At 45.6% G+C, this 27,887-nt stretch overlaps 1 protein-coding gene across 4 annotated transcripts in view; it reads left to right on the top strand.

The window, feature by feature from the left end:
* ADCK1 (aarF domain containing kinase 1) overlaps positions 1–27,783 on the top strand; it is an 86,090-nt gene extending 58,307 nt beyond the window's left edge. For 3 of the 4 annotated variants that reach the window (XM_069858529.1, XM_069858527.1, XM_069858528.1), the window contains 6 exons: positions 1,985–2,143; positions 5,347–5,463; positions 19,809–19,958; positions 20,190–20,387; positions 23,975–24,168; positions 25,751–27,780. In XM_069858529.1, coding sequence (XP_069714630.1) covers positions 1,985–2,143; positions 5,347–5,463; positions 19,809–19,958; positions 20,190–20,387; positions 23,975–24,168; positions 25,751–25,922 — 990 coding nt within the window. In that variant the 3' untranslated portion in view covers positions 25,923–27,780. Of the gene's footprint in view, positions 1–1,984; positions 2,144–5,346; positions 5,464–19,808; positions 19,959–20,189; positions 20,388–23,974; positions 24,169–25,750 lie in introns of all 4 variants that reach the window. The other variant, XM_069858530.1, reaches the window with a different exon arrangement.
* The last annotated feature ends 104 nt before the right edge of the window (positions 27,784–27,887 follow it).

A 27,887-nucleotide genomic window follows, 5' to 3' on the forward strand; every position in this document is an offset into this window, starting at 1 on the left:
TCACAACATGTCACGTGCAGTCTTGTTTTTAAAGAGTCTCTTGTGGATTGTTGGCTTACATGTTTCTCTGGATTCTTGTTTGGGACTCTTTGTGTAGGCTGCACTGAAAGCAAGATTATGTACACCGAGGTTCTGGTCCTTTAAAAATTAGACAGACATTGCAGCTAGGTAGGAGGTTGATTTAAATATTGATGGAAATGGTCCTATTTAGAGACTGATGGGAAAGAATTTGAATGGGAAAAGCTAGATGGAAAATTCTTAAATTCACTTGGGGTTTCATAGCATCGGTGCTGACTTTTTAAAAATCAGTGCAGCATCTGATAAATCCAGAGAGATACCTCACTGCTCTTCTTTTATCAATACTTATTTCAAGACAATATGTTAGACAGATATCAGAAAAGGGACAGGACAAATACTTGTTAAGAATGTCCCTACTGATGGTCAGTTTGGCAAATTGATTCAAAAGAGCATTTAAAGAAAGCAAAAGCAATGCATGAATTTTCTCACATCAGACACCAGTGGAATAAACCTGCAGCCCCTGTAAAGTTTAGTACACATTCATGAAGATCGCTGGTTGCATTTCATTTGGGTGACATAAATTTGAAAGGATTTATGCCTCTTGATATAACAGTAGAAAAATCATTCAATAGTGTCTGGAACCTGGTGATTACATTTTTAAAGGAACATTGGGTTTGGAACTGACATTTAGATAAGAGAAGTAGAGACAGGGGTGGAGAACAAACGTTTCCACACAGCTGAACAGGAGCAGTGGTGGTTCATAAATTTATTTTGTCATACGTTTCAATGATAGGAGCTTTCTGTGTGTGATTTAAATGTTCCTCCTGCAGTGCAGGAATTCCCACCTCAGTGGTCAAGATCTAGAAAGGCAAAGTGTCCAGGAACAGACACTGACAAGTCTCTATTCATATTCAGATGGATGCACAGAATGAGTTAAGATAGAGACAGCAAATCAGATTGCATTTTTAGGTTTTATTCTTGTTTTATGACTCAAGTAGTTAAAAACAGCCAAACAGTTTTCCTTAAGATGTGGTCCAAATTGTCAGCTTGTGTAAATTTGTGGTGCTGTTTGAGAAACTGGCCCTTCATTTGAACAGAAGCATGTTTGGCTGCTGTGCAACGTTGATTATGCCATCCAATTGCATAAACTTGATTTTCTTCTGGAAGGAGTGCCTATTACTTGCCCCTTAGATGTTGTTTTATGCAAACGTTTCCAGGAACTTTTTGGCTGGGTTTTTCAAGGCCCTGTGCAGTTGAATATGTAATCCCTTTAAGAAAAGGATGCCGAGTGGTGATGTGTGTGATACCTAGAAAACACCACCTCAGCATTGCTGAGAATGTCTTTTGCTGATGCTGAGGAGCAACCCAACCTGTGAACCCCACCTGAATTGTCCTTTAGAGATCTGTAGCTTATTACCTGTATCCAAACTCCACTGTCTTCTCTGAACTGCCCAGTGGATTTTCTGTGCTACCAAAATTCTTAGCAGTGGAGAAAGTAACACAGAGATGACAAGTCTTACTTCATATCTTCCTCTTCTGCATTATCTGAGGCTTATTTGAATGACGCCAGACAGTGACGTCTTGAATTATAAGGGTCAGAAGAGAATCGATCCTGGGCCATGCCCTTAGCAAGATCTGGCTATGTGATCTCCAGGGCTTTGTTCTCCTACTTTGGGGGAAGGACAGGATGGACACAAGTAGCTCGGCTCCCTTTAGTGCCTGTGCTATCATTTAACTCCTAGTTGTGCCTCTGTAGAAGGGCAAGCCAAAATTTGTGTTGCATGACCAAGGCATGACACCATGTGTTGTGTTATGATACTGTAAGAAAACCTACTAGCACTTGGATTGCAGACTGTTTTTTTTTTGTCTGTAAGTTACATGGAATGATCTTATCAAAACAGCACTGTGTGTAGCTGCGTGGCTTTGGAGTCACAATGCAGCTGATTGTCTATTTCCTTGTTCTCAGGTTCTCCTCTTGGTTGTGAAGCAAATCTTTCCAGATTTTGAATTCATGTGGCTGGTGGAAGAAGCTAAAAAGAATCTGCCCTTGGAGCTGGATTTCCTCAACGAAGGCAGAAATGCTGAGAAGGTTGCTCATATGCTCAAGAACTTTGACTTCCTGAAGGTGAGGGAACACATATTTCCATGTATGTGTGCGCGTTAATAGTCTATGTGTTTTGTGCATCTCATTCACCACCTGGAGGAGCCATACAGAGGGAGCATGGAGTTTGGTCGCTCTGTATTGTTCATCTTAGATTACTCTGCTGATATGGACCAGAAACTGGTCTGAGACATGCTTCCTCCTTTTCTGCTTCCTTCTGTAGGCACTGTAAATTGGATGAGGAGTGGTGGCCTGGGGCCAGCATGCTCCTGAGCCTGCTATTTGTTTCCTCACACACTGTTTCTGAAATTGTCCAGAGATGTGTGTATTTGCCATTCTTTGCTGAGCCATATGGTGGTACCTTTTGCTGGGCTTTATCTCAGCTGAGGACAAGAAATTAACATAAACCAGGAAAACTACACTGAAGTTGATAATGTCAAGCAGGGTTTGGTACACTGTATCTCAGGAAGAAGCATGTTCATACAAATGTTTCCTCCTGCAGAAAAGCACTTTCTCTGGTGCTGAGTGTACATCCTGCATGTGCTTCAAAGGCTAATATCTTCATGTTACCTTTATACACAAACTCAGCTGCACCCGTACTTGATCTTTCCCAGTGACACACTAACTCCACCTCTCCTGCTACACAATGACTAAGGTCACTGACAAATGTCTCAAGCGCAGAGAGAACATCCCTTCTTTGCAGACATTCACTCACATCTTTGAAGTCACATGTGCGCTAATCTTTTGCTGACATGCAGGAGGCAGAAGCCTGCACTGTGTGCGTTCTGGAAATGCATAATTATGGTCAAACACAAGTAGTGCTGTGGGCACACTGGCTGGCGTAACTGCACTCATACATACACAAAGGTGGCAAAAAATGCACCCTCCTTTGACACCCCCCCCATACACACATCAAAATCAGGTTTTTGCCTCCTGTTTATGCAGAAGTCCCAATCTGGAAGTGACAGATCTCTGAAGTGAGGTCAGTATTTGTTATACTTCAGCGGATGATGCATCCATTTTCTCCTTGCTTCCTCCATGCAAGGACTATTAACTCCTTGTCACCTGACTCCATGCTTGGTGCAGTCGTTTTGGAGCCCAGTGGCCTTCCTTATAGACGCTGGTAGCTAAAAGTCAGCAGGGCTATTGAAAGCCAAAAACCAACGATTTTGCTGAGTGGGTGCTTATCAAAAGTGATGCACACTGGGGAGCTGTATCCATTGCAGCTGTAACTAGGATACTGTGAAGTCAATCCCTATGGAGACGGCCAATCGCTTTCTTGCTGGGTTAAGGAGCTATCATGATATCAATATGTGTAAGAATAACAAATGGCTTGAGATGGCTAAATAATGGATCCTCCCGTCTGACCTGCCAATTCAGAGACGTGTTCATCACCCAAAGGCAATGGAAGAATTGGGCTCCGTGTTATTAATTTTCCTAAACACACCAGAAAGCTGAGAAGTAGATTTTGTGCTGTGAACCTGTTTGAGCTTTTAAAGCCAGCGATAAATTGTTTCCATGCACTAGCATTACAGCCAAACATCTGTGAGCAATTAAAAAAAATCGCTGAAGAATTTGGTTGTGAATGAGAGGCATCTCTGAGAACATGGATAGCACTTTACAAGCCTACTGACTTGCGCCTGTAAGTCTTGAGATAAGAATGAGTGTCATCTGAAATGGTCTGAGGCAGCAGGGATCAGGGAACTGGAGGGGCTAGGGAACTGTTAGTTTTGGAGTTTATTTGCTATCTCACCAGTCTAACTGCAAAGAATGGACATCCAGCTAAGCTGGGAAGGCTGTGAGTAACTGGATCCCCCTCACCCATAGTGGATCCTTGGCATCAAAGTCTACTCAAGGTTAGCAAGCAAAGTATGCCAAGAGTGTTAACAGTGGGAATGAGGGGCTTTGGAATTGCTCAGCAAAGGAGTCTTTGATCTGAAACGGCACACGCATGGTAAAGTAGAATTGAGTGACATTGGGAAAATGGTTTCTCTCAGGCATGAGCACTGGGAAAGGCAGACAGTTTGTGAGGGATTGAGGCACTGTCAGTAGTTACAAACAGATTATGAAACAAATGCTGCTTGTTCGGAAGTTATGATGTGCTGCAGTGCCTTGGCTGCTTCCCTTGGCTTTGGTCACACTAGGTGGACAACATCTCTTATCTCTTCGTGTCCTGCTCTAAGGTGCTGGACCCTTCCAATGTGTGAGTCCTGAGTCACAGCCGAGTAGAGTGAGGAGAGTGGCTGCACAACTGTCTGTCTCGTTACACGATCCAAAATGTGTATCTCTGTACTGAGGTGCAGTAATGAGAGTGGGTGAAGCTCCCATATACCTTTGGTCAGAGGTACCTGTGTGACTTCACCCATGTGCAAAGGCAAATCTGGGTAGTTTGGGAGACTGGTCAGCACAGTGACATGAAGTATATCCAAAGGGAACTTCAACAAAAGGACTCTTGACAGTGGAGACTTCAGCATGGAAAGAATTTGGCTGGCAAGAGTCTGAAAAAGGGGGGAGCCAGCCTGAGCAATACCTGCGTCATTGCCTCTCTGGGTGACACCAGGCCTCTTACTGCTACCTCACTCAGCTTGATTTACTGGAGATTAAATGAAAAGTGCTTTGACATTTTACGCTTGCTATTGTGTCACATTGGCAATGCGATAGTTAAGGGTCTCCCAGGGTTTCTGTGACAAGCCCCTTATTTGTGACACTTGATTTTTCTCTCAGTTCAATTGCAGATGGCCTAAGTATGCAGGGTTTGTCAGCTCAAAAATGTTTGTGTTCCAAAGGGCACCATGGAGATGCAATTTATGATGATGGCTTATCATTTTTAGAGCTACGTAAATAGGCCCTGTGCGTAGCAAACGAGATGCAGTTCCTGTCTAAAGCTGAGTGTATGTTTCAGAAACTTGCCATAGGTAGCAGATAAACAGCAGATAAGAAAGTGCTCAGACATGAGTGGGATAGGAGGTGGTCAAAATCTTCTAGAACCAGAAATGTTGCATGAGGACAGATCCTTCTGCCATTGAATTGGTGTGTTCTCCTTGCACACATTGCTGCTGTCCTGGGGAAGAGGCCAGTAGATGGATTTATCTCCCTTGTGCTCAGGAACAAACACAAGCCCTCACTTCAGCCTCTTCCATTTTTACTCCTTTTCTGGGATGTGTGTGATATATTCTTCTTGCTTTCCCAGTCTGTTGTTTGACCTAAGCCATCTGTTCCTGTTTCAGGTCCCCAGGATCTACTGGGAGCTCTCAACAAGGCGTGTCCTTCTCATGGAGTTTATGGAAGGGGGACAGGTGAACGACAGGGCCTATATGGAGAGGAATGGCATCAATGTCAATGAGGTAGTTTCTCAGCCATCTCTGAATCAGGTGTGGTGGGCTATGTGGAACTCATGACGACATCAACTGACTACAATGCAAAATGGAGGCTGACAGGACAGGAGGGAGCAGAAAAGGAAGCACATACAGATGTGAATAGAACAATCAGTTTGAGAGATCTCAGTTCTTGTGGTTCTTGGAAGCACAACCGCTTTTTGGGAACACTTTGCTGTAGGCTGCTCAGCTAGAGAGATCTTCAAGGAGACAGGCAGTGAGACGTCACCATGCTCTTATATTACATACACCTGTGGTTTGTGCCAAGATGGCTGTTTTCCTAAAGGAACAACTTCTGCTTCATTTGGGTTTTTTTTGTTTTGTTTTGTGTTTTTTTTTTCTTTCCCTCTCTTTCTTGTGCATTAACTTTCTCCTGGACAAATGCATGGGATGTAGCTTTTACATCCCAACAGCTATCACCTTATGCAGAAGACAATCATACATCATAAATGGTTACAGTTATTAGAGTGCTGGAGCCTCAGCCATGGTGCTTTGCATAATATTCTGATATGGGTGGTTTTCTTCAGCTTTCCAAAATCTCCCTTTTTCTTTTGGATGGAACAGTTTTCTTCTTTGCTTCCTGGTCCTACATAGCTGTGTAGTTTTGCAGTCCTTCACTAAACAGCTGCCAGATTTCATCCTTTCTGAGAGGCTGCATTTCCTGATGAGTGAAGTAGTTTGTGTGTGTGATGTGAAGTTGGGAGAGCACTTTGGATTCTGTGTGGCTGAGAGATTCTTGAGGAAAAGAAGGTCCTACTTCCCAGAAGGGCTGAGAAGGTGCTGGGGCATAGGGTTTTGAGCCATTGGACAGTGTGTCAAGCCACATGTGCCAGTCAGTGAGTGCTGTTTGATGTACTGCTGCTTGGCTTTCCCCTTGTGCCCTATTGACGAGCCTCAAAGCTGCACTTGCTTGACTGGCTATCAAAGAGCTAAGGTGTAAAATCAATAGTATTTAATCTGTCCATCCACTTACCTCCAAAATCTGAACACTTCCTCTCTCTCTGCTTTTCCTTCTCTCTGCTTCCTTTCTGTCAATGGCAAAGTTCATGTGGCATCAGTTAAAGACATGCCAAAGACCTCTCAAGGGAGAGGAACTGTGAGTTTGGTATGCCACGTGAGGAGAAAATGTTAAGTGTGTCTTCTCAGCTGTCTCCCTAAGTCAGCACGCAGCCCTTTCTCCACCTAAAGAGCTCTGCCAAATTACAGGTGGAGGACTGAGTAATCTGCCTGTTTCTCATTGCCTCTTCCTCTGCTCTTGCACCTTGCAGAAGTGAATGAGATATTTTCTAGTAACCACTGCAGGCAGAAAGATAGGCACCTTTTCATTTGGTTCTCTACTTAAATAGAGGAAAGGAAGGTCTAAGGTTAAAATAGATTCTGAGGCTGTCTTGCCGTTGGAATTGTGATGAACAAGTCCAGGTCCATGCGTAATAGTGAACGATACTCTGTTCCCTGCAAGATGTCTGGTCCATTTTTCATTCAGGGGACTTCTTATATGAATACAGCCTCACGTGTAGCCAGTACAGTCTCTCTCCTTTCACATCTCCATTGGAAAGAATTTGGAGCATTTCCAGCTGATCAAAGGTAGACACAACTCCTTCTCTGTGCCTGTTTTTAGCTGATAATCTTTCTTTGTATTTACCAAGGTAAGTGCCTCCATGATGCATTTGATCTGCAGAGAACACCATAGTGTGTCTCTTGAGAAAATGGTAGCTCATGGACTTTGCTATAAAGAGAGATTTTAAAAGCTTTGTCCATGGCAGAACACGCAGGCAGCTCCATTCACCTGGACAAGTGAACTAGTCAAAAACAAGAGAGCTGTTTCTTTGAGTGGGTTTATCCTATTCTTTTCTGCCATAAAGGCAGAGGTCAAACCTAGCCCAGAGTGCCCATATACAACAGTGAGTATTCCTCAAGAGTAGTGAGTCAGAAAGTCTTGTTTTGATTCAGGATGATGTTTGAACAATATGTACATTCAGATTTTGAGCTGGTCTTCCTCACAGTTCTTGAACAGCAGATCCATTGAGATCGAGGTAGTTACCATAGTGTAGCTCCCTGGGGCTTGGGTTGCTTCTTTGAATAGCAAAATTGTCTGGAGGAGCCCAGGGAAAAACATTCTCTGCAATCTTCCAAAGCTCTTTCCAGCCAGTCAGGGTGGAAAATTCAATGACTTCAGCCTTTTAGTGGAATCTTTTGCTGCCAGTGTGAGACAAAATAAAGCAGAGAATGAGCTAACTTCAGTTTTTCTAACCTGCAATGGCTTTTGCCTGTGATTGCTCATTTTTTGTTCATCCATGCCTTTGGTAAGGTCATTATGTGACATGTTGGGACAATAGGTTCTATGCAGCAATGAAACCACATATTTTGCTGATTCTGAGCTGGTCTCTAAACAATGGCTAAGATGTAATTTAAAAAAAAATTGTCAACATACTTCTACTACTGCAAAGTATAAGCCTCAGAGGTTTCTGGCAGCCTGTCAGGTACAGAATGTTACTCAGCTCAGTGGTAGGACTGAGTTTCTGCAAACTTTATCAGTGCCTGTGCTGAGCTGTTCCTTCTATCTTTTCTGTCCCCACCCTTTGACATTAATTGCCCCCTGAGTTATTGTTGCCAACAAAGCATCAGTGGAAAGGAAGGACTTATGTAATGGGGCATGAGCTCTGTTATTATGGCCACAGTAAGATGAGGTAGGAGCAGTGTGCGCCCCAGATCTCTCCTCTGGCAAGGTGCAGAACATGGGAACAAATATGACCAAGGTCCATTATCAGCTGCTGCTGTTGATGCTCTGGGTGAAGAACTGCATGGCATGGTGGTGAAGTGAGCAAAAGGCAGCAGACACTGAGAGAAGCATGAGGAGGGGGGTGAAAAAGCCAGTTTTCAAAACTGTGACGTGGCTGATAATACATAGCAGTTTTGGCTTTCAAGAGATGCATCAGCTTCCTACAAATCACCTCTATCCATCCATCTATCTATCTATCTATCTATCTATCTATCTATCTATCTATCTATCTATCTATCTACCTATCTACCTACCTACCTACCTACCTACCTATCTACCTATCTATCTATCTATCCCTCTCTCTGTCATCTTACTCCATTTTTTTTTTACTGGATGGAGGAAGAGGAGTCTTCACTAAGAAGGATTTCTCTTGTATGACAATGCAGCCTTGAAAAGCAAGCTGAGCCTCTCTCCTCTAAATGGAAAGGATCCCTGAGGTGAAAGCTCCCTTCAAACCAGGTTACTGACATTTACTTAATACCGTCTGTAGCAGGATTATCATTAAAGCTGCCCAAAAGCACATTAATCTCTCTCGATCCGTCCAAGTGCTGGATTGTAATGGCATTTAATCAGAGAAGGCTTTGATTTCTAAAGACAAGTGCAAACACTGAAATATCTGCCTGTGGAACAGTTACTTATTCATGTGCAAGTGTAGCTGAGGATGAGTATGCATCTAGAATATTGACAGTGGGAGAGAAGCCTGCAGAGGTGAGTTATCAAGAAATGAGCTGGCGTGAATTTTGAGGGAAGACCAGGCCATGACAGGGTTAAGAAGGAGGCCACCTGGAAACTGGGCGGTTCTTGTTTCAAGACATGAGAGCATTTACGGTCTTGCTTGGGAAGATATATCTGGAAGAGGTGGATAGAGCAGGGAAGAGAGGAAAAATAGACCGAGGGCTTCTCGAGATGTTTGTGGCATATTGTATGCTGGAGGGAAAGAAGGATAGCAAGGCTACTTAGAGCATAGACTTTTAAAGAAGATCCCAAATGGCCCAAATGCTCCTTTTGTACCCATTCTGATTTTACCTGATTCATTTAGAAAGACATTGCCTGTATACAATCTTATCATTACCTCTGATCTGCTGTATGGGTCCTCCCTGTCTCTCCTTGTGGATGCTCTGCCTGTCTCTGCAGATGCTGCTGAATCAACAGGCTGTGGGAGCTGTGGAGCTTACAGACACGCTTGTGACATGTGCTGTATTACCTCCAAGTAATCTGCCAGCTCAGGTTGCCAAGTGGAGATCCCCCCATGATCACCCTGGCTTGGACTTGACTCAGGGAAAGGACATGATGCCATGTACTTCAGCTCACTAGGAGCCTGATCATGAGCCGTGGATGATTCAAAAGTCAGGAAAGTGTTTTGTCCAGCTGAGAAGTGAAAGCAAACAGCTAAGGTACTTAAGATGAGCTACTGTGCACAATTATTGCCATCTGTCACCCCTTCGTACTGTGGCTTTTTGCTTCCTTCTGTTACTAAATGGGTTCTGCACTGGAACAGTATCTCTTAGCTCAATAAAAAGCCCAGCTACCTTCTCATGGTTGACAGCTTTGCAACTTGAAATATGCTTTCAGTGTGGGATTTACCCTTCTGCCAAGAGTCAGGAGCTGCTGCCTTGTTGCTGCTAAAATTTAAGTGGGATTTCCCAGGATGGGATCCCTTTGTCAGCAGAAGTGTGGAAACCTCTCATGTCTCAAGTATTTGTGCTTATAACACTCAAGTGTCAGATGAAATGGAGCATGGAGAATACTGTTTCTGGGGAAATTTGCAGAGGCGATCAGTGCCGGTGCAGGCGTGTGCCACAGCGGAGTGGGGAACGATGACATTCAGAGGGATTTCCTCAACCAGGGAGATGCCAGGGAGAGCACAGAGACCTGCAGAGATCCACCAGGAAGCAGCAGCTCTCATGAGAGTGGCTGACACAGCGTGTCAGCAGTAATGGCACTCTACCCCCACAAAAGGTGGCCCTAGGGAATGAGGCAGCCAGGAGCATGGCAACCAGGTTGGGTGGACAGAGCATGGCCAATGCCTCCACACAGATGGAGCTGCTGAGGGGAGAGGCTGCGGCGCAGACCTCAGACTGTAGGAAGCGCCTAGACCTTTATTCTGTGGCAGGGGCAGGCAGCAGACCTGCCTGCAAAATGTATGCTCAGGTGAAGGAGATGCTGCAGCAGGTAGCTGAGCTGCTGGAGGTGGTGAGAAGGCTGTGTAGCATCAAAAGGGCTGAGAAGGAGTTAGATACCTGATTCCAAGTGCAGTCTGCTGTGGGCCCATGGCCAAACAGCCCCAAACTCCGCCACCAGCACACACAGAAGGGACAATAATGAAGAAGAATGGAAGCTTGCAAGAGCAAGGACCAGCAAGTGGAAGAGGCTTCCCCTAAAGCCCGAGATGCCCTTGCAGAACCACCTCACTGTTCTGCAGACTGAAGAGGAAACACCCATCACATCCAGAGAGATGCTGGAGCTATGTAAGACAGCCCCATCTGCTCCCTGGATAACAACCAGCACAACAGAGAAAAGGTAATGAGTGACAGTAGTAGGAGACTCTCTTCTGGTAGGGAGGCACTCATTTGTTGACCCAACCCACTCTCCAGTGATATGCTGCCTACCAGGGGCTCTTGTTGGGGATATCACCAAAAGGCTGCCAAGCCTGGTGAAGCCCACTGACTACCATCTGCTGTTGTTGTTTCATGTGGCCATCAGTGATATAGCCAGAGGCAGTCTGAGGAGTGTTGAGAAGGATTAAAGAGCCCTGGGAGCAACGATAAGGGGCGCCGGAGCATGGGCAGTTTTTTCGTCAATCCTCCCTGTCAAAGGAGTGGGGTTTGAAAGGGCCAGTTGAGTCTGGCAAATCAACAAATGATTACAGGACTGGTGTTGCATCCAGGGGTTTGCTACTTAGACATTGGACTTGCTTAGAGAAACCTGGTCTGCTGGGGGCTGATGGGGTGCATCTGTCAGAGAAGGGGAAGAGCATCTTTGGTCATAGGCTTGCCAGCCTGATGAACAGGGCATTAAACTAAAGTTGCTAGGGGAGGGGAACCTCAATCCATCCCACTCCTACCAGTTTGGTGCCAGTGCTAACAATAGATGCCCAGAGCCTGGAGAAGGAACACAGGTCAGGAGGAGGGCACCTGAAGAGAAACACAAAGGATCTCCATCCAGGAAGACAGCTTCATCAGGGGCCCAACTTAAGTGTCTCTATGCAAATGCATGGAGCATGGGGAATAAATGAGAGGAGTTAGAGATGTGCACATACCTGCAGGGCTATGATCTCATTGGCATCATGGTGGAATGCATCCTATGATTGGAATGTTGGGATGGAAGGATATGGGCTCTTTAGGAAGGACAGGCAAGTGAGACAAGGAGGGGGTGTTAGCCTTTATGTCAATGACCAGCTGGAGTGCATGGAGCTTGAGATGGATGAGGAGCCAACCAGGAGCTCACGGATCAGGATTAAAGGGAAGACAGGGATGGGTGACGTTTTAGTGGGGATCTGCTACAGGCCACCGGAGCAGGTAGAGCGAGTGGATGAGGCCCTTTATAGACAGATAGGCACAGCCTTGTGCTCACAAGCTCTGGTCCTTATGTGGGACTTCAACCACCCTGATATCTGTTGGAGGGACAATACAGCAGGGCACAAGTAATATAAAAGGTTCCTGGAATGTGTTGATGATAACTTCCTTCTCCAAATGATAAAAGAGCCATGAGGAGAGGTGCTATGCTAGACCTTGTTCTCATGAACAAGGACAGGTGAGTGATATGAATTTCAAGGAAAGCCTTGGCTAAAGTGACCGTGAAGTGATGGAATTCAGGATCCTTAGGGCAACAAGGAGGGCGCTCAGCAAGCTCACTACCCTGAACTTCAGGAGAGCAGATTTTGGCCTCTTCAGGGATCTGCTTGGTAGGGCACCATGAGGGAGGGGAGGGGAGGGGAGGGGGAGACCTCATTGCAGCCTTCCAGTAGGAAGGGAGCCAACAGGAAAGATGGGGAGGGGCTCTTTATCTGGGAGTGCAGTGACAGGATGAGGGGTAACAGTTTTAAGCTGAAAAAGGGGAGATTTAGATTAGATCCTAGGACAAAATTTTTAACTGTATGGATGGTGAGGCACTGGCACAGGTTGCCCAGGGAAGTTGTGGATGCCCCATCCCTGGAGGAGTTCAAGGCCAGGTTGGATTGAGCGGCCTGGTCTGGTAAGAGGTGTCCCTGCCCATGAGTTGGAATTATATGATCTTTAAGGTCCCTTTCAACCCAAACCATTCCATGATTCTCTGAAAATGGCTATTCTTGCTCTTTGCACCTGCTGATTTAGTCTGGGCAGAGGTTTATTTGCAGATTCTCTTACATTTCCTCTTGTCTGAAGCTTAATGAAAATTCACACAGCACTGGAGATAGTGCCCTCCAGCATTTCCAGCTTCTTAACTGTGCAAAAACACTGGGTAAATGAGTTAAATTACACACAAACCCTTTTCTCACTGAAAGTCAGTCTCAAGCCTCAGTGTCAATCAATTGCTTAAGTCTCAGCAAGATGCTTTACATTAAGTCCGAGGAAATATGACTACATTTAAAGCCAAAGGACGATGATCCCCATGGCCATTTTGGGTCTGGCAGAGATGCAAGAAACAAATAAATAAACAACGGATGGTGTCTTCCTGTGTCCTTTTGAGAATCACTAGAAACTTATCAAGTTAGTTCCTCAGTTCCCTGGGAAGATGAGTCAGAATATTTCTCCCCGCTTAAACGCCGTGGAAGATGGGGCAGTGAGCAGGAAAATAATTTCCTGTGTCCCCAGCGGAGAGTACAGGGCATGCTAGGAGTACACTCCAGGAGTTCTAAAAACTATTTCTGTATCTCAGTGGCATCTTGTGTGTCCAGGTATCGCTTTGCTGTGATGCTAGATCACTGCATAGTGATAGTACTGCATTACAGAGCACTGTGTTTTGATTCTCACAACTGGATTACAGAGGGCAGAGTGTGAAATCAGATCTCTTGTGTGTGACCATCCTGATCTGCTATGGACAAGAGCCATTTCAGAGCAGAGACACAGAGCAGGCTCCAAATTGCATCTAGTCTCCATACGCACCCTTTGCTAGTTTGACACCAGTTTAACTGGGCAGGATTGCTCTGGCAGGATTAAGCAGACCCTTAGATGATGGCTGTAATAACAACAATGAAAGAAAGCAAAAACCCAGTACACTCTTCAATCCAATTAACCTTCGATTAAGGTTCCAAAATCAATGCTATTATTTTGGCCTGAGGAGGTAATATTGAGCCCTGAGAAATGAGCTGTACAACGACCTTTACTTTTAATGAGATCAATAAAAGTTAGTGTCGCCATCTCTTAAAATAATTGGCAAATATTACAGCCAAATTAAAGCCAGAGACTAGTATCTGCTCCTGATCTAAAGAGACAGTCACAGATGGAGGTGGGACAGGAAGGGATGATGCCCTATCAGGCAATTTCATCTGGGACTTATCATGGGCAGGCAGTGAGATCAGCTCTACAGGACCATGTCACAGGATTTTTTTCTTTGCCTTTCTTCTTCATGTCAGTTGGAGGCATGGAGCCAGGACCACTCAAGTTGCTCACAAGGCTAGGAGATTATCAGTGACTTTCCGTGGATAATCCAGGCTGGTTTGTTACATTGCAGCTACCCATGAACATGACGTGTGTGCTATCTTTTTACTGTGGGAGTATTCAAAGGTTCAGATATGCATGCATTCTTTCCTTTCTGAGAGGTTTCTTGCTAACTGTTGTGTATTGGTATTGGTATTGGTATTGGTATTGGTATTGGTATTGGTATTGGTATTGGTATTGGTATTGGTATTGGTATCGGTATTGGTAAAGACATTCATCAGTGATGGACTTTCCACATTGTGTTATTGCCAGGTTGGTCTGTCGGCTGAGCGTACCCATTTGTTGAGGGAAGAGTTACAGACAGGGGCTGGTGTATGCCGAGGACTTGGCTGCTGTGAGGCTAGGGTCATTGTGCGCTGGAACAGGCTGCCCAGGGAGGTGATTGAGTCACCTTCCCTGGAGGTGTTTAAGGCACGGGTGGACGAGGTGCTAAGGGGCATGGTTTAGTGTTTGATAGGAATGGTTGGACTCGATGATCTGGTGGGTCTCTTCCAACCTGGTGATTCTATGATTCTATGATTCTATAATGTGGGTTCATTGAAAGTAGCTCCCAGTGGATCATGCGAAGGCAACAAGTTGTCTAGGCTTTCAAAACTGATGGCAGCAGCACTCTGCAGCTGTGTATGTATGCAAGAGAAAACAGATCACTGCTACTGCCTGTGCCACAGCTTGGGATACTTTGAATTAGATGACAGAAATGCAGTAGGTGTACTTGGTAAAATACTTGGTACACTGGATGTGAGTCAGTTAACTAGAAAAGGTGAGGATTAGTAGGGACATTTCAAAGTAGGTAAGAAACCGATAGAGGCAATGGTGGAGAGAAATTATGGTAGTGGAGTTGTGTGAGGTTTTCTCTTCAAACTGATCTTTTTAATAAATTCAATGATGACCTTGACACAAATAGAACTGTGTGAAGGAGGTTGTTGATAACACCAAGTTGGGAGATTCTGTCATTGTGGAGGAGGACCAGAATAGCAATAGCACTTGGTGGCCTTGAGGACTGATGTGATGGAAAGGGATAAAAATGAGCAATATCAAGTGAAAAGCATGGCACTTAAAAATGAGTAAGAAGAGTTTATTAAATATGTTGCGAGTGACAGAATTAATTTTGGGATATTAGTCAATTGCAGGGCGAGCGTGTGTTTCTAGTGCAATGTGGCTGTGTAAAAAGGCAGTTGAGTCCCAGCACACATTAGATAAAGAAATGGGGAAGTATTTATGCTATATTTACACTCATGATTATCATAGTCAGAATTATTTAGGTTGGAAAAGACCTCTCAGAGTACAACCATTAACTAATACTGCCAATTCCATCACTAAAACGTGCCAGATTTACACCTCCTTCAAATACTTCCAGGGATGGTGACTCAGCCACTTCCCTGGGCAGCCTGTGCCAGTGCTTGACAACCCTTTCAGTGAGGTAATATTTCCTAATATCTAGCCTAAACCTCCCCTGGCTTACCTGGAGGCCATTTCCTCTTGTCCTAACACTTGTTACTTGGGGGAAGAGACACCTGCCTCCCTACAACCTCCTTTCAGGTAGTTGTAGAGAGTGATAAAGTCTCCCTTCAGCCTCTTTCACTCCCTACGAAACCTCCCCAGTTCCCTCAGCCACTCCTCACAACGCTTGCCCTCTAGACCCTTCACCAGCTTCATTGCTTTTCTTTGTGCATGCTCCAGCAGCTCAGAAATCTTACTGATCAACATATTGGAGTAATAAATAGTAAAGAGGGAAGGAACTAGTTTTAAGTATATATATACACACATATATATATCCCTAGGGTTATATTAACTAAGGAAATTATTTCAACTGGACATGGTTAAAATTAAACTGGGGTTTAGGAGAAAGGTTCCGACCACCTAAAGAGTAAATTTTTGGAACAGCCTCCAAAGTCATACTTTTTGTCTTATTTCCAATCAAATTGACCAGTTTATAGAGAAACTATGTAATACTGTACGATAGTGTTCTGGTTTCTAAAATGGGACAAATAACAGCCCTTAATGTCTGCTGTGCATTCTTATTTTCTTCCTTATTGGAAGAAGACTTACTCAAGTAAGATAGTTTGTGACATGTAGCATCCTTGCCATATTGAGTACATAGATTGAACATCAGTTCAGTCTACTTATTTGGTGAAGAGTTATTTCAAGTCTGGCTGTTAAGCGTGTATCTGCCACTCCATTGTTTCTGCCAGGGCTGCTAACTCTCCATTTCATCGTCTGCAATCTGCTTATTCCTCAGCTATACTTTTTTCAAAATGAAAACATTTGGCTGAAAACGTGTGGTTTGCCTGACACAGTGTCACGGTCAAGTCATGTAATGTGGCAGGTTGCTATTTGCATTGACTGGTGAGGCCACAGGCTCACTTGGCAACTTAGTCATCATGTTCTGCTGCAGCACAGACAAATTGAGCTTCTTTTAGGCAATAATGCACCATCTGGCAATAGGCAAGGACACGCCTGTGGCCAGAGCCAGAGCCTGGTGTCAACTTGACATAGCAAGCTCAGCTCTGCTTGCTGACTAGCTTAGGCTTTTTTCTTATGTGTTATGCCTAAATTGTGCAGTTCTTGGTTACACCCCCTTCTGCCTAGTTGTACTACTTTTAGCAAATCCAGTGTTACAAGTGCTTCTGCTTCCTTGCTATTTAAACCTTCTAACATTAGTAGACTGCCCCTCCTCTGCTATTCCTTAGCCAACTTTGGGATCTTCAGCTCTTGTAATCTTTTTCCCAAGTAAATTCCTCCTGCATCCTGCTCGTTTATTTGATTTCTCTGAACTCTGTGTAGTCTGCATCTCTGTGTTAATGAGGTGTCTGGAAGTGAATGCAGGATTTCAAGGGTGATTATTATTTTTCACAACATGCAGCAGAACAATGCTGGGGGTCCCTGGCAATGATAAGGGCTCATTGTGTTGGATGATAAACAAGGAAAGGAATGATGACCTCTCTGTGTCATCACAAAATGCCTGTGCACTTACTTTGGTCTTTGCTTCTGTAAATCACTGCAACCTTTTCTCTAATTTGTGTTGCACTTTCACCCTGAGGTCTTGCACAGCCCACATGCATGCTGAATTCCTCTCTTCTCTTGAGTAGAGGTTTTCACATGCTTATTTTCTCCTTTCACTTAACTGCACTCTTCCAGAGTGAATTCTGTGTATGTTGTTTAGCCAAAGGCCTTCTCAATAAGGATGGGATAAATGCCCACAGTGAAGGGGCACAGTAACGAAGAATTAATGTATATAAGAGTTCTCTGTTTTTCTCCTAAACTTTCTGTAGAAACCTGAACTTCTTTTGTCTGAATTATAAGGGTAGGTTGCTATTCACATATTACACTCTAAGCCCTAGAAATATAACCTTCCTTTTTTGTTTAGAATTCAACAGTATTCATGCTTTCTATCTTAATTTAATTTTGATCCTCTTTTAGATGTGTATCAACAGGTAAAAATATGTGAAAATATTTTAGTGTGCGGCACAGCTCCATCTCTTACAGTGGGTAATTTTTTTTGAAAGTGAAGACTGTTATGTCATAAATACCTTTAACATATCTTCTGTGTACTAACTAAATGATACAGAATGTGTTCCTTTTTCTTAAAGAAGACATAAAGTCTTAGTTTCAATGAATTACCTACTGTAGATACTCAAGGTTGTGTGCTGGGGCAGAGGTAATTGTAAGTAGAGTAGAGAAGGGAGAGAGCATGAGGATGTTGCAGTGAAGATTGTCTTGTACCCATGACCCGTGGGTCATGTGTTTTGTTACCCATGGGCCTATGGGTTTGAACAGGGCTGTGACCCCTCTGTTTTCATGGTAAGATGGGATGATGAACTCTGAACTTCTTTTGTGTTGCATCATGGGCTGCAAAAGGCTACGACCATAGGTCTGTTTAGTAACCTGTCTGCTGCTGGTTGCTTAGGAGGGCAGGCATAACCTGAGCCTGGAGCCTACAGACGTGCCTTAAGATGCTGTTATGAAGGTGGTGTGGATAACTTGGTGAGAGTTATTTTTGTAGTATCCTAGGATATTTGAGATTGGAAGGGACCTCAGGAGGTCTCCTATCAAACCTTCTTCTAAGACAAGGTCAGGTATGAGGTCAGATCAGCTTACCCAGGGTGTTAAAGTCAAGTCTTTAAAAATATCCAGGGGTAGAGATCACACAGCGTCTCTGGGCAACTTGTTCCAATGCTTGACTTCCCCAGCCTATGCCGTTACCACAGGACAGAAGGAGAATCTATTGTCTTTGAAGCACCCCAGTGCTTTGAAGCTCCAGTACTACAAACTAATAGTTTCCCAGGCTTTAGCCATGACCAAGCAACAGGTTTGCAGAACTGCTAGCCCCTGTCTGGACTTGTGTTTAATGGATATGAGGCATCACACTGTGCCCCAGATTGTTCCTAAGTCCTCGTCTTTAATAATTCTGTACTGTTTCAGGTCCCCGGAGGGCAAACAGCTGAGATGGAGGCAAAATGCAGTTTGTTCAATGTGTGCACAGATGTCATGGTTGGTGCTAAGATCAGTCATGATGTCCAAGTCTATTCCGCCTGGTGTGCAGGTACCTGGGAGGCTATGTGAATGAGTGACTGGTTTAAAACAGATGATCTTGCATGTCCTTGGACTGTCAGCAAGTACTACTCAGCCGTTCTAGAAGATCACAGCACCTGGTACTTTGGTCCTATCCAATTTTAGAGCTTGATCTAGGAGACCTGCAAGGGTCACTTCATAGCTCCAGTGATCTTTGCTGGTGATTCAGAAGGGAAATGTTGGTCCCCTCTGTCAGTACTTACAATAACACTTGTTTGGCATTAGAGGAACTGCACTACAGAAGAGTAAAGGGCTGTGCTACACCATCTTGTGGGTGATTTAATGTGGGAACAGCATTCTCCATGATTCAGCAGCGGCTCCAGGTCCCACTTGAGGGATGGAGGGTTGTGCTGGAGGGTCGTCTCACTTGGCCCTACAGCTGTCCCTGTTGGCGTGCTTCAGGAAGGGTTCCCATTCTTTCTCCTCATATGTAGTTACTTGGACACTATTCATAATGAATGCCCTTCTCAGAGGTGGCTGCATTTCAGAGGTAGGTAAAGCAGACCCTTCCCTGGCTGTGTGGTTTTCTGCTGGATGAGCTTTTGTTAGTATCTTGGTTACCCCTTCCACCACCTCTGCTTCTGGGGACAGCTGCCTGTGTGCTGGTTACATTGTGTGTCTGGGGACATGCTTGGAATCATTTATAACGATTGTCTTTTAATTGCTCGTTCAGCACTCCGCTGTGGAGCACCATGCTGCTCTCTGATGGCAGAGGGGGCTCATGGTGGGATGTCAGGCAAGGATGCTGTGTTAGTGCATGGCAAGGAATTGATCCTGGGCCCTGGGAGTGTTTGTTTGGTCCTAGGAGATTTTTAACTTTAATTACATCTCTTGGTGATAAGAAGCAGTGGCATAGATGGACACAGTAGTGACAGGATGATTTAAACAGCCTTTCTGTGCTGTTTCATCTTCACAGACATCACAAATCAGATTGGTGTGTGTCTGAGGAAAGGAAAGGGGAAAGCGGGGGACAGAGTGATGGAGGGAGGGGAGAGGGAACCCATGTTCATTCTTATAAGGAGATGGCAGACTGAGTCTCCTCCCATTCCTTTTCTGCTGGATCCTGCTGCCATCATGGGTGGAAGCAACTGAGTCTTACTCCAAGCTGTCTCTCAACCACCCCAGCAGCTCTTTCTGTGCCTTCCCTGTGAATGCCTGTATGCCCCTATCTGCTGTTTCACTGTCCTCCTCAGTACCAGAAGCCCCATTCCTACCCACAGGTATTTCCTCTTTTTTTATGCCAGGCAAGTTTCCTTAAGTAAGTCCTCCCCAGGAGGCACACTGCTGTGTGTGACAGTGTGTCACCATCTCCCGTCTCCTCACAGATCTCTCGCAACCTGGGGAAAATCTACAGTGAAATGATCTTTGTGAATGGCTTCGTGCACTGTGATCCACACCCAGGCAACGTGCTGGTGAAGAAATGCCCAGCCTCTGGCAAGGCCCACATTATCCTCCTGGACCACGGGCTTTACCAGGTACGTAGCTATGGGGGCCTTCCAGGGCCCCATGAGACTGTAAAAAATACATCCAGCTGTAACCTCCCCTCAGAAACCCACATGACTACATTTTTCCTATTACTCCCATAACCCTCCAAGGATATTTCCTAGCTCTGAAATGGGGCATAGGGCACAGCTAGGGGACAAAAGGCTTTCTGCGCCAGTTCCCTGTCCTCCACGGGCTTCTGGGGACCATGTTTCCCTCCCCAGGTGCTCAGCGAGTCATTCCGCATGGACTACTGCCGCCTTTGGCAGGCTCTTATCAAGGCTGATATGAAGAGGGTGCAGAAGTACAGCCGCCGGCTTGGTGCAGGGGATCTGTACCCTCTCTTTGCCTGCATGCTGACCGCCAGGTCTTGGGAGTCTGTCAACAGGGGCATTGACCGGTTACCAGTCTCAGCCAGTGAGGTAGGTCCTGTGTGCCCTTCCCGTTTGTGTGTCCTTCCTCCTCCTCGGGTACCTTTCTTTGTTGTAGTCACTTGCACCACTGATATTGCAGTGATGTTGGCCAACCCCTGGCAGCTCTGTAGCAAATTCCACATTGAGAGCTAGGCTAGAAAAAGCCAGGAGTCCTTCTGCAACATATTTTATAGTGGCTGAATTTAATTTCCCAGTTCTGCTTGTCATGGGCTGTGTAAATTTTGTGTAATATTTTAATAGCCAAATGTTCACCAGTTCTGGCAGGGGAAACATTTCTAGATCAGCCTTTTCTTAAAAAACTGTTGAATGCAACTATGCAGGGAACCATCAAGGAGGATAGGTTAAGGTAGAGGAGACATAAAGGCTTCGTGGGAAGACATGAGAAGGATAATGCATTATCACTATTCATGTAAATGACTATCAGCACTGATACAAACTCCTAAAAACCCTTGGAAATTGCCTCCCAATCAGAAACCCTATTAACTTGGAGTCAAGGTTGCTTAACTGCAGATCCTGTCAACTCAATCACTACAAATCTAGGAAATTGCCATTTACATTCTCCACCCTTTCCTATCCACACATACTGGGATCCTTCTCATGCCTCCTAGCACTCCTGACATGCGCACACTGCCTTAAGAATAGCAACAGCCCCTGCTAATTATGGTGTTTTTAGAGATGAGCGTATAGTGATGTGATTTCAGGCAACAGACTAGTGTCTGTAGGTAGAAACGTGTCCTGTGGTTTGTTTTGATCTGCAGTCATTTGTAGTAGAGAGGAGGAAATTAATTTAAGTAGTGTTATCATATTGTCCTGTGAAATTCTCTTCTGGAAATTCCTTCAAGTTGGATTTTATTTTGATAGATGCGGCAGAATTTGCTGCACTGGCTTGCCATTATCCATAGCAATGAGGAGGCCAGATACCTTGGTTAATGGACCCTCCAGCCCCTAGTAATTTGATTGCGCTTACCTGAGTTAATTTTCTGCATATCAGAAATAATACAGTGACTGTCCAGCAGATCTGTGCTTGATCTGGTGAGTTCTGGAGCTGTTAGCTCCAGAAAAAAATTCTGAGGCAGCAAAGCGAATCGACACAGATACAAAAAGGGCAGTATTGAATCGGAGCTAGCAAGCAATGTTTATCCCAAACTGCTTGTGAAGGTTATGCCAGAGGTATAACTGTGGCTGCATGGTGTCTTGTTTGGGCTAATGAACTTCGTCATTGAGTTGAATTACTTGTATGGAGCCAGCTCTGTTGTCTTTGTCTACATGACACAATTAATGCTGAAACTGGATAATCCTGCATCAGATAATGGGGAGCTGAGCAGATTTGCTGTGGCATTAGGAAATGAGCTGCTGCTTGCCCTTAGTTTAGAGGTGAATTTGAAAGATTGTATCAGCAACAAGAGACAAACACTGTGTAGGCAAGTACCATCAGTGCAGAGCTCTGGAGAGTGCACTTGAGGATGTAATGACTGGAGAGAAGCCTGTGTGATAAGGAAGCAACCCTCCTGAAGCAAAATCTTAGCTGTAGTGCTGTGTTCAGTCTGGAGCACTGCATCTTGAGAAAGATGATGAAACTAGGGCAAGTCCAGTAGGAAGTTCAAGGACTAGTGGTCTAGCAGATGCAACTCATCAGGTAAGTCTGAGCAAGTTAGGACAGAAAAGGTCTAGAAAAGCACAGGTCAAAAGAGTTGTGGTAGTAATTTTTAAATCTGTCAAAGACTGCTGCAAACAGGACAAGAAGTAATGGGTTTAAATTCAGCTAAGGAGATTGGAATTTAAGTAGAAGAAAAGCTGAATCTAACGGCAAGGCTAGTGAAATGCTGGTGTGGGTGGTGCAGGGAGGCAGTCTCTCACTGGAGACTTTTAGAAGCCAGCTAGGCACACGTGTGAGGATTGCCATAGGTTACTGCCTTGAGCCAAGGCCAGGCAGCTGACTGCTCAGGGTGGCTGCTAGCCTCATCTCATTTGATTTTATGATTGTGTTTTGTTGCATCCTACAACAGCCTCAGCGACTGCAGCCAGGGGGCTTTTCTCAGGTCCTGTGGCATAGCTCATTTCTTCCTCTGCACACAGGCTTCACCCTTGACAGAAAATGACAGTTCTGATGACAGATCATGTGGTTGTTTTGCGATGTGGACAAGCAACTGGAGCTAAAAATAAAAAGAAGTAGAAAAGAAAACCTATGTGTAGAAAATAAAGTAGGCTCTGCAGAGATGCTGGCTAGGATAAGGGACAAGAGATAATCAGGGAGGAATTTTCTGCCAAGGAATACTGGAACAACACATTTAACATTTAGGAAAACTAAGCGTCTTCTTGTTGAAGCTTTGTGTATACTGTCAGTGGTGGTGGCAGGAGAACACCAAGATTTACTTATCAGCAGCAAAGCAACCATGGTGGTTTGTGAGCTGTGTACATCTCTGACCACCATGACCTGCACACTCAACTTGTGCAGGTCTATTCCTTTATATTAAGTCTGAAGTCCAGAAGGAGTGAGTGCGAGATCCCATATTGTGCAATAAAGGCTGTCTGTCCCTCATTCCAGAGGAGAGAAGGTTTTAGTGCTGTCCTTTCCCACAAAGGAGCCTCCCTCCTGTACCAAATAATTTTCTGCCCCTGCATGTGTTCCATGGGACTTCTGTTTGGATTTGCTGATTTATGTCATGGCCTCTGTAGAAAGAGACTGGGTCTCAGTTACGTATATGGGATCAGCTCCACACCACACATCTTAAAAGAGGCAGAAGAGTGAGCGCTGGCTGTCTTGCATGCTATGGTGGCTCATATTTGGAGGGGACCCCATCTTAAGTGGCTCAGGCTGTACCCCATCAGTTATCACTGGGATCTTACTGTGAACAGTGTATTTGTTGGAAGCTGGGGAACCAAGAAACACGAATGATCACTCTTTGTCTGCCTTGGTCTTACACTCTTTCCTTAAGTCTGCTGCTGGCTGCTGCCAGGCAGGATATGGGTCTAGATTGACTCAGTCTTGACAGATGACAGGTTTTGATCTTTTGGGTTGGCATGATGCTTAGCTGCATAATGCTTTCTCACCTCTGCTGAGTTCCGTTGAGGACAGAAGACTAAAATTAGGCCTTGGAAACACATTTATCAATATAGCGTAAAGCCATCAGTCGCGCGGCACAGCAGGACAAGAAGCAGCCTGGTTGTCCTTGCAGCATGCTGCCACCTTCCTGAGCAGTCCTGTGCTTCCTGCAGCTCTGCCAGCTTTGGGACTGGTGAGGTGAGACTCAGTCAGAAAGCTGCAAGGGCAGTCATGAGACATGGTTGCTGCAGGCTGCCTGGGGCCAAGCACTGAGATACCAGTGCGTGCCCTGCTCTTCTGAGAGGTTATTAATCCTATCAGTGAGAGGACAGGGCCTTATCTCGCTGAGGGCAGGTGGGATACAGCAGGAGTAGCCTGTGACTGTGCTGTGAGTGCCTGGGACAGGTCCTAGACTCATGGTCTGGAAAAACACCATCTTCTCCTGCCAAATCTCAGCTGCATCTGGTCCCAGGTTTCCCTGTGCACTCTCAGCTTCTCTCTTTTCTCTCTGACATGACCTGACTGGCTGCAGGATGTGGAGATCCGGTCCAATGCTGCTGCTTACCTACCCCAGATCACCCAGCTCCTTAACAACGTCCCCCGCCAGATGCTGCTGCTGCTGAAGACCAATGACTTGTTAAGGGGGATTGAATCAGCACTGCACACGCGGGCCAGTGCCACTTCCTTCCTCAACATGTCCCGCTGCTGCATCAGAGCTGTTTCCACGTGAGTCTCTTCTCTGGGTGCCAGGGGCCAGACATGGTGCAGCAGGGGCTGGCTGTCCCTGGGGGTCAGGAGCTGGGATGGAACCCAGGGCCAGCAGACTGGCCAGGGCACAGTCCCACAGTAGCTGAGCAAGGAAAGCTGGACAGACCTCGAGATGGTGGTCAGGTCTAATCAAAAGTCCATATCATAATGCAACATCATGATGACAGGGACAGGTCCAAGGTCAAACTGGAAAGTCAGTCTGTAGATCAGGTCCAGTGGTTATCAGGAAGGACCATTGTGATAAGACAGAACTGAGGTCAAGCCAAGAGGTCATTATGTGAGCTGAGATCCAGGTCAAGGGGCTTCACAGCAGAGTATGAGCTGGGAAACATTACTCCTCTAGTGTAGCTCAGGCAGGCCTGAGATCAGCTGGAGTTCCTGGGTGTATGAGCAGAGGGTTTGGGGAAGGTCCTACGCTGGTCAGGGCCATTAAGGCTATAAAGGGCTACAAAGATGATCAGCTGGGGTTTTTCAGCCTGGAGTAGAGAAGGCTCGAGGAGACCATATAGTGACCTTCCAGTACCTGAAGGGGGCCTACAAGAAAGCTGGGGAGGGACTTTATAAAAAGGGATGTAGTGATAGGATTCTAGGATTCTAGGATTCTAGGATTCTAGGATTTGAGCCTCCAGTCAAGACCCTGATGAGGCCTAATGAGCTCTTGACCTCTTACTCTTAGGTGTGAACCTCTCCCTCTTATTAGCCCATCTGTTGTGATCCTACTGCTGTTCAGTTACACATCTCAGCCTCTTTCTGTGCTGTTCTCATGCCCACTAGCCTCTCCAGAGGACAGGTCCATCACCCTGGGGCTGGAACAGGGATGGAGTTGGAGCCCCTAGGGTAAGAGTTTAGGATATAGCCCCTCAAAAGGATGGGAAGGGTCTTCCTGCCCATTACAGGCATCACCACTGGGAAGTATTTGTGGGTTCACTACTGCCAGTTTCTGCAGCCTGATTGAGGGGCTAGGGTTGACTGTGAAGAACAGACTGATGGTTAAAAGGCAGGAACAAGAGTAGTGCAAGTGATTTCCATCCATTTTTGAGTCAATGCACTTCTGTCTCAGATTCCACGTCCTTGCAGAAGAAATACAGGTTATTTCTCTGGCTGATGAGGGACTTATGAAGCCCAGTTAATCTCTGCTTCTAAAGAAAGGTAGAGAATTACTTTTCCCAGAATCAGTGTGTCAGGATTGCTGTATCCTTAAGAGTGTGCTACCAAGGAAAGACTGTAGGGGCGTGTACCTGTCCCTGTTAGCTGAAGAGAAGCTGAGTGTTGAAAAAGACGATTCAGTGGCTCAGGGTCACTATGTACAGTGGGGAGAGAACTGTGCTCACAAGGGAGCAGACTGTCTCTTCTGCCAGATTCATGCTAGGAATGCAGTCCACACCTCCTAAGGAACATGGAGAAAATCCTTGGGTCCCCAATGATGATCATTCTCCAGAGGTGGGATGTTCCCCTCCTCTGGAGTGGGTCAGTTGTACTGAGGATGTAGGACAGGCCTCCATTCCTACTGGATCTAATGCAGCTGTTTCTCTCATTTTAGGTACCAGAGGAGCAGGAGTCACTCACTTTACAGGAGAGCCCAGATCACGCTCGCAGAAGCCCTGAGCCTGTGGCAGATCAACTTGTATGAACTCTTCCTGTGGCTGAAGGGGTCTCAGCTGGGGAACTGGGTCATTGCTCTCCTGAGCCGGATGCACCATTCCACATACTGACAGGAACTGGTGGGAGACGGCTGGGTGCTCCCTCCCTCCCTTCTGCTCTCCACAGCACATTTTCCTTTTTGACTGTCTACTCTGTGGGCTATTTTTGGCTCTCGTTCCACATTACATGCTGGACTGTCTTTGCATGTTACAGCATTAGCTTTCTCTGTGGCACTGAGAAGTGGAATTGCTCTGCCTTTTTGTGGTTTAGGAAAAGGAGGTGTGGGATACCATGTATCAGGAAGGGCAGGGTACTTTCTTTCCCCATCTGAGCAGGGGAAAGTCTACTCAGATTCTAGTGGTACTGCAATGGAAGCAAAAGACTGTCATTGTCTCTTTCTCAAACAATCTTAAAAAAATTAGGAGAATCCCAACCTAGAATGCCCCAAAACATTTCTCAGACCCTCAGAGAGAGTAGGTAAGTCCCTTTAAGATCCGATAGGGCTTGCATTGAGTTTTCAGTCTCTTTAGTCTGATTTCTGTTTGGGTGTGCAGATTTTCTTAGATGGGGTGAGATCTTGTGGAGACCAGGCACTAGGGCTTCCTCTCCCAGCACCAGGGAAAGGGAACCCTTATGGTGAATGTGGTTGACTGGGAGTCCAGTTTGTCTCCAGTCCTGCCAGAAAGTGCCTCGTGTTTTTGGACTTTTCCTGCCCTGTTTCCTTGCAGGTGAAATGAGAGAAGGGGACAGTGGTTATGCCTCTTTTTTGAAATTCAGGGAAGGCAGGAGGAATGATAACTCAGGGCTCTGAAACTGCTGGTAGTGTGTATTTACTCTACAGTACTGCCACAAAGCAAAATAAATGTGATATATCAAATACTTTTGGGGGAGGGATCCCTGTCTGTGAGGTATAGGCCTCTAACTTCAGTCCTGTTCTGTTCCCTCCTGTTTCCACTGAGGGAAAGATGCCAGGCAGCACTGTTAATTCATTGCAAGCCAAATTAAATGGCTTCTTGGTCTTTCCTCTTCCCAAGAGGTTTGTTTCACATCTGGATCCTCTGCTGCTGTGTCAGATGTGTGTTGGGATAAAATGGAGGAGTGGTCATCATTCAGCTGCAAGGATGCACCACTCCTTGCCACCCAGATCCATGCTGAACCTGCCTCCTCTCTGCCTGTGGGCACATGCTGCAGCACATCTGTGAGGCTTCACCGTCCCTGTGCCACACACTGAGCATTTCGCCTCATCACTGCCTGTGATGTTTGACTCCTCCTGCCTCAGACAGAAACCTGCCACTTGCTCGGTGGTACAAGTAACAGGTCTGATGGCTCTGATTCTGCAGCTATGGGATGGCTACCAGGAAGCCGCACCTAGAGGCCTCCATTATGTGAGATGTATTTGGGATCCTGAGAGATGTCCTTGCTGCTTTTGAGGATTTCTGTAGCCAGGAAGGGTGGATGGAGGTGGCTGCTCGGATCATTTCAACTTCCTTGTAAACTGTCTTGGTGTTGTGGTTTAGCTCCAAGCCAGCAACAAAGAACCAAGTGGACACTTGCTCACTCCTTCCATGCAATGAGGAAGAGGATTGGAAGCAAAGGAGGTAAAATGCATGGGTTGGAATAAGAACAATTTATCAGGGCAGCAAAGGAAGAGAAAATACAACAATAATAATAACAATAAAAGAATATGCAAATCACTCACTGCCTCAAAACCAATGCCTATTGTGCTTCTGATCTGAGTCCCGAACCATGCTCTGTAGCTGTGCACCCAAACAGTGCTGCAAAACCCAGCCGTAAACCCCTGGACATTGTGTTGATGATATGGAATATCTCATTGACCAGTTCGGTCAGCTGCCCTGGCTGTGTTCCTTCCCAGCTTCTTGCGAAAGTTAACTCTCCCCCTGCCCAAACTAGGAAATTAACCTTTTCCTAGTCAGAAGCAGGACAGTCCATGAAAGGGGACACGGAGGACAGGATGGCAGTGTCCCTCTACTGCCAGCAAACTTGTTAAGCTGAAGGTTGTTACTTAGGTGCCAGGC

The sequence above is a fragment of the Phaenicophaeus curvirostris genome, chromosome 5, assembly GCF_032191515.1.
Source record: "Phaenicophaeus curvirostris isolate KB17595 chromosome 5, BPBGC_Pcur_1.0, whole genome shotgun sequence".
Taxonomy (NCBI): domain Eukaryota; kingdom Metazoa; phylum Chordata; class Aves; order Cuculiformes; family Cuculidae; genus Phaenicophaeus; species Phaenicophaeus curvirostris.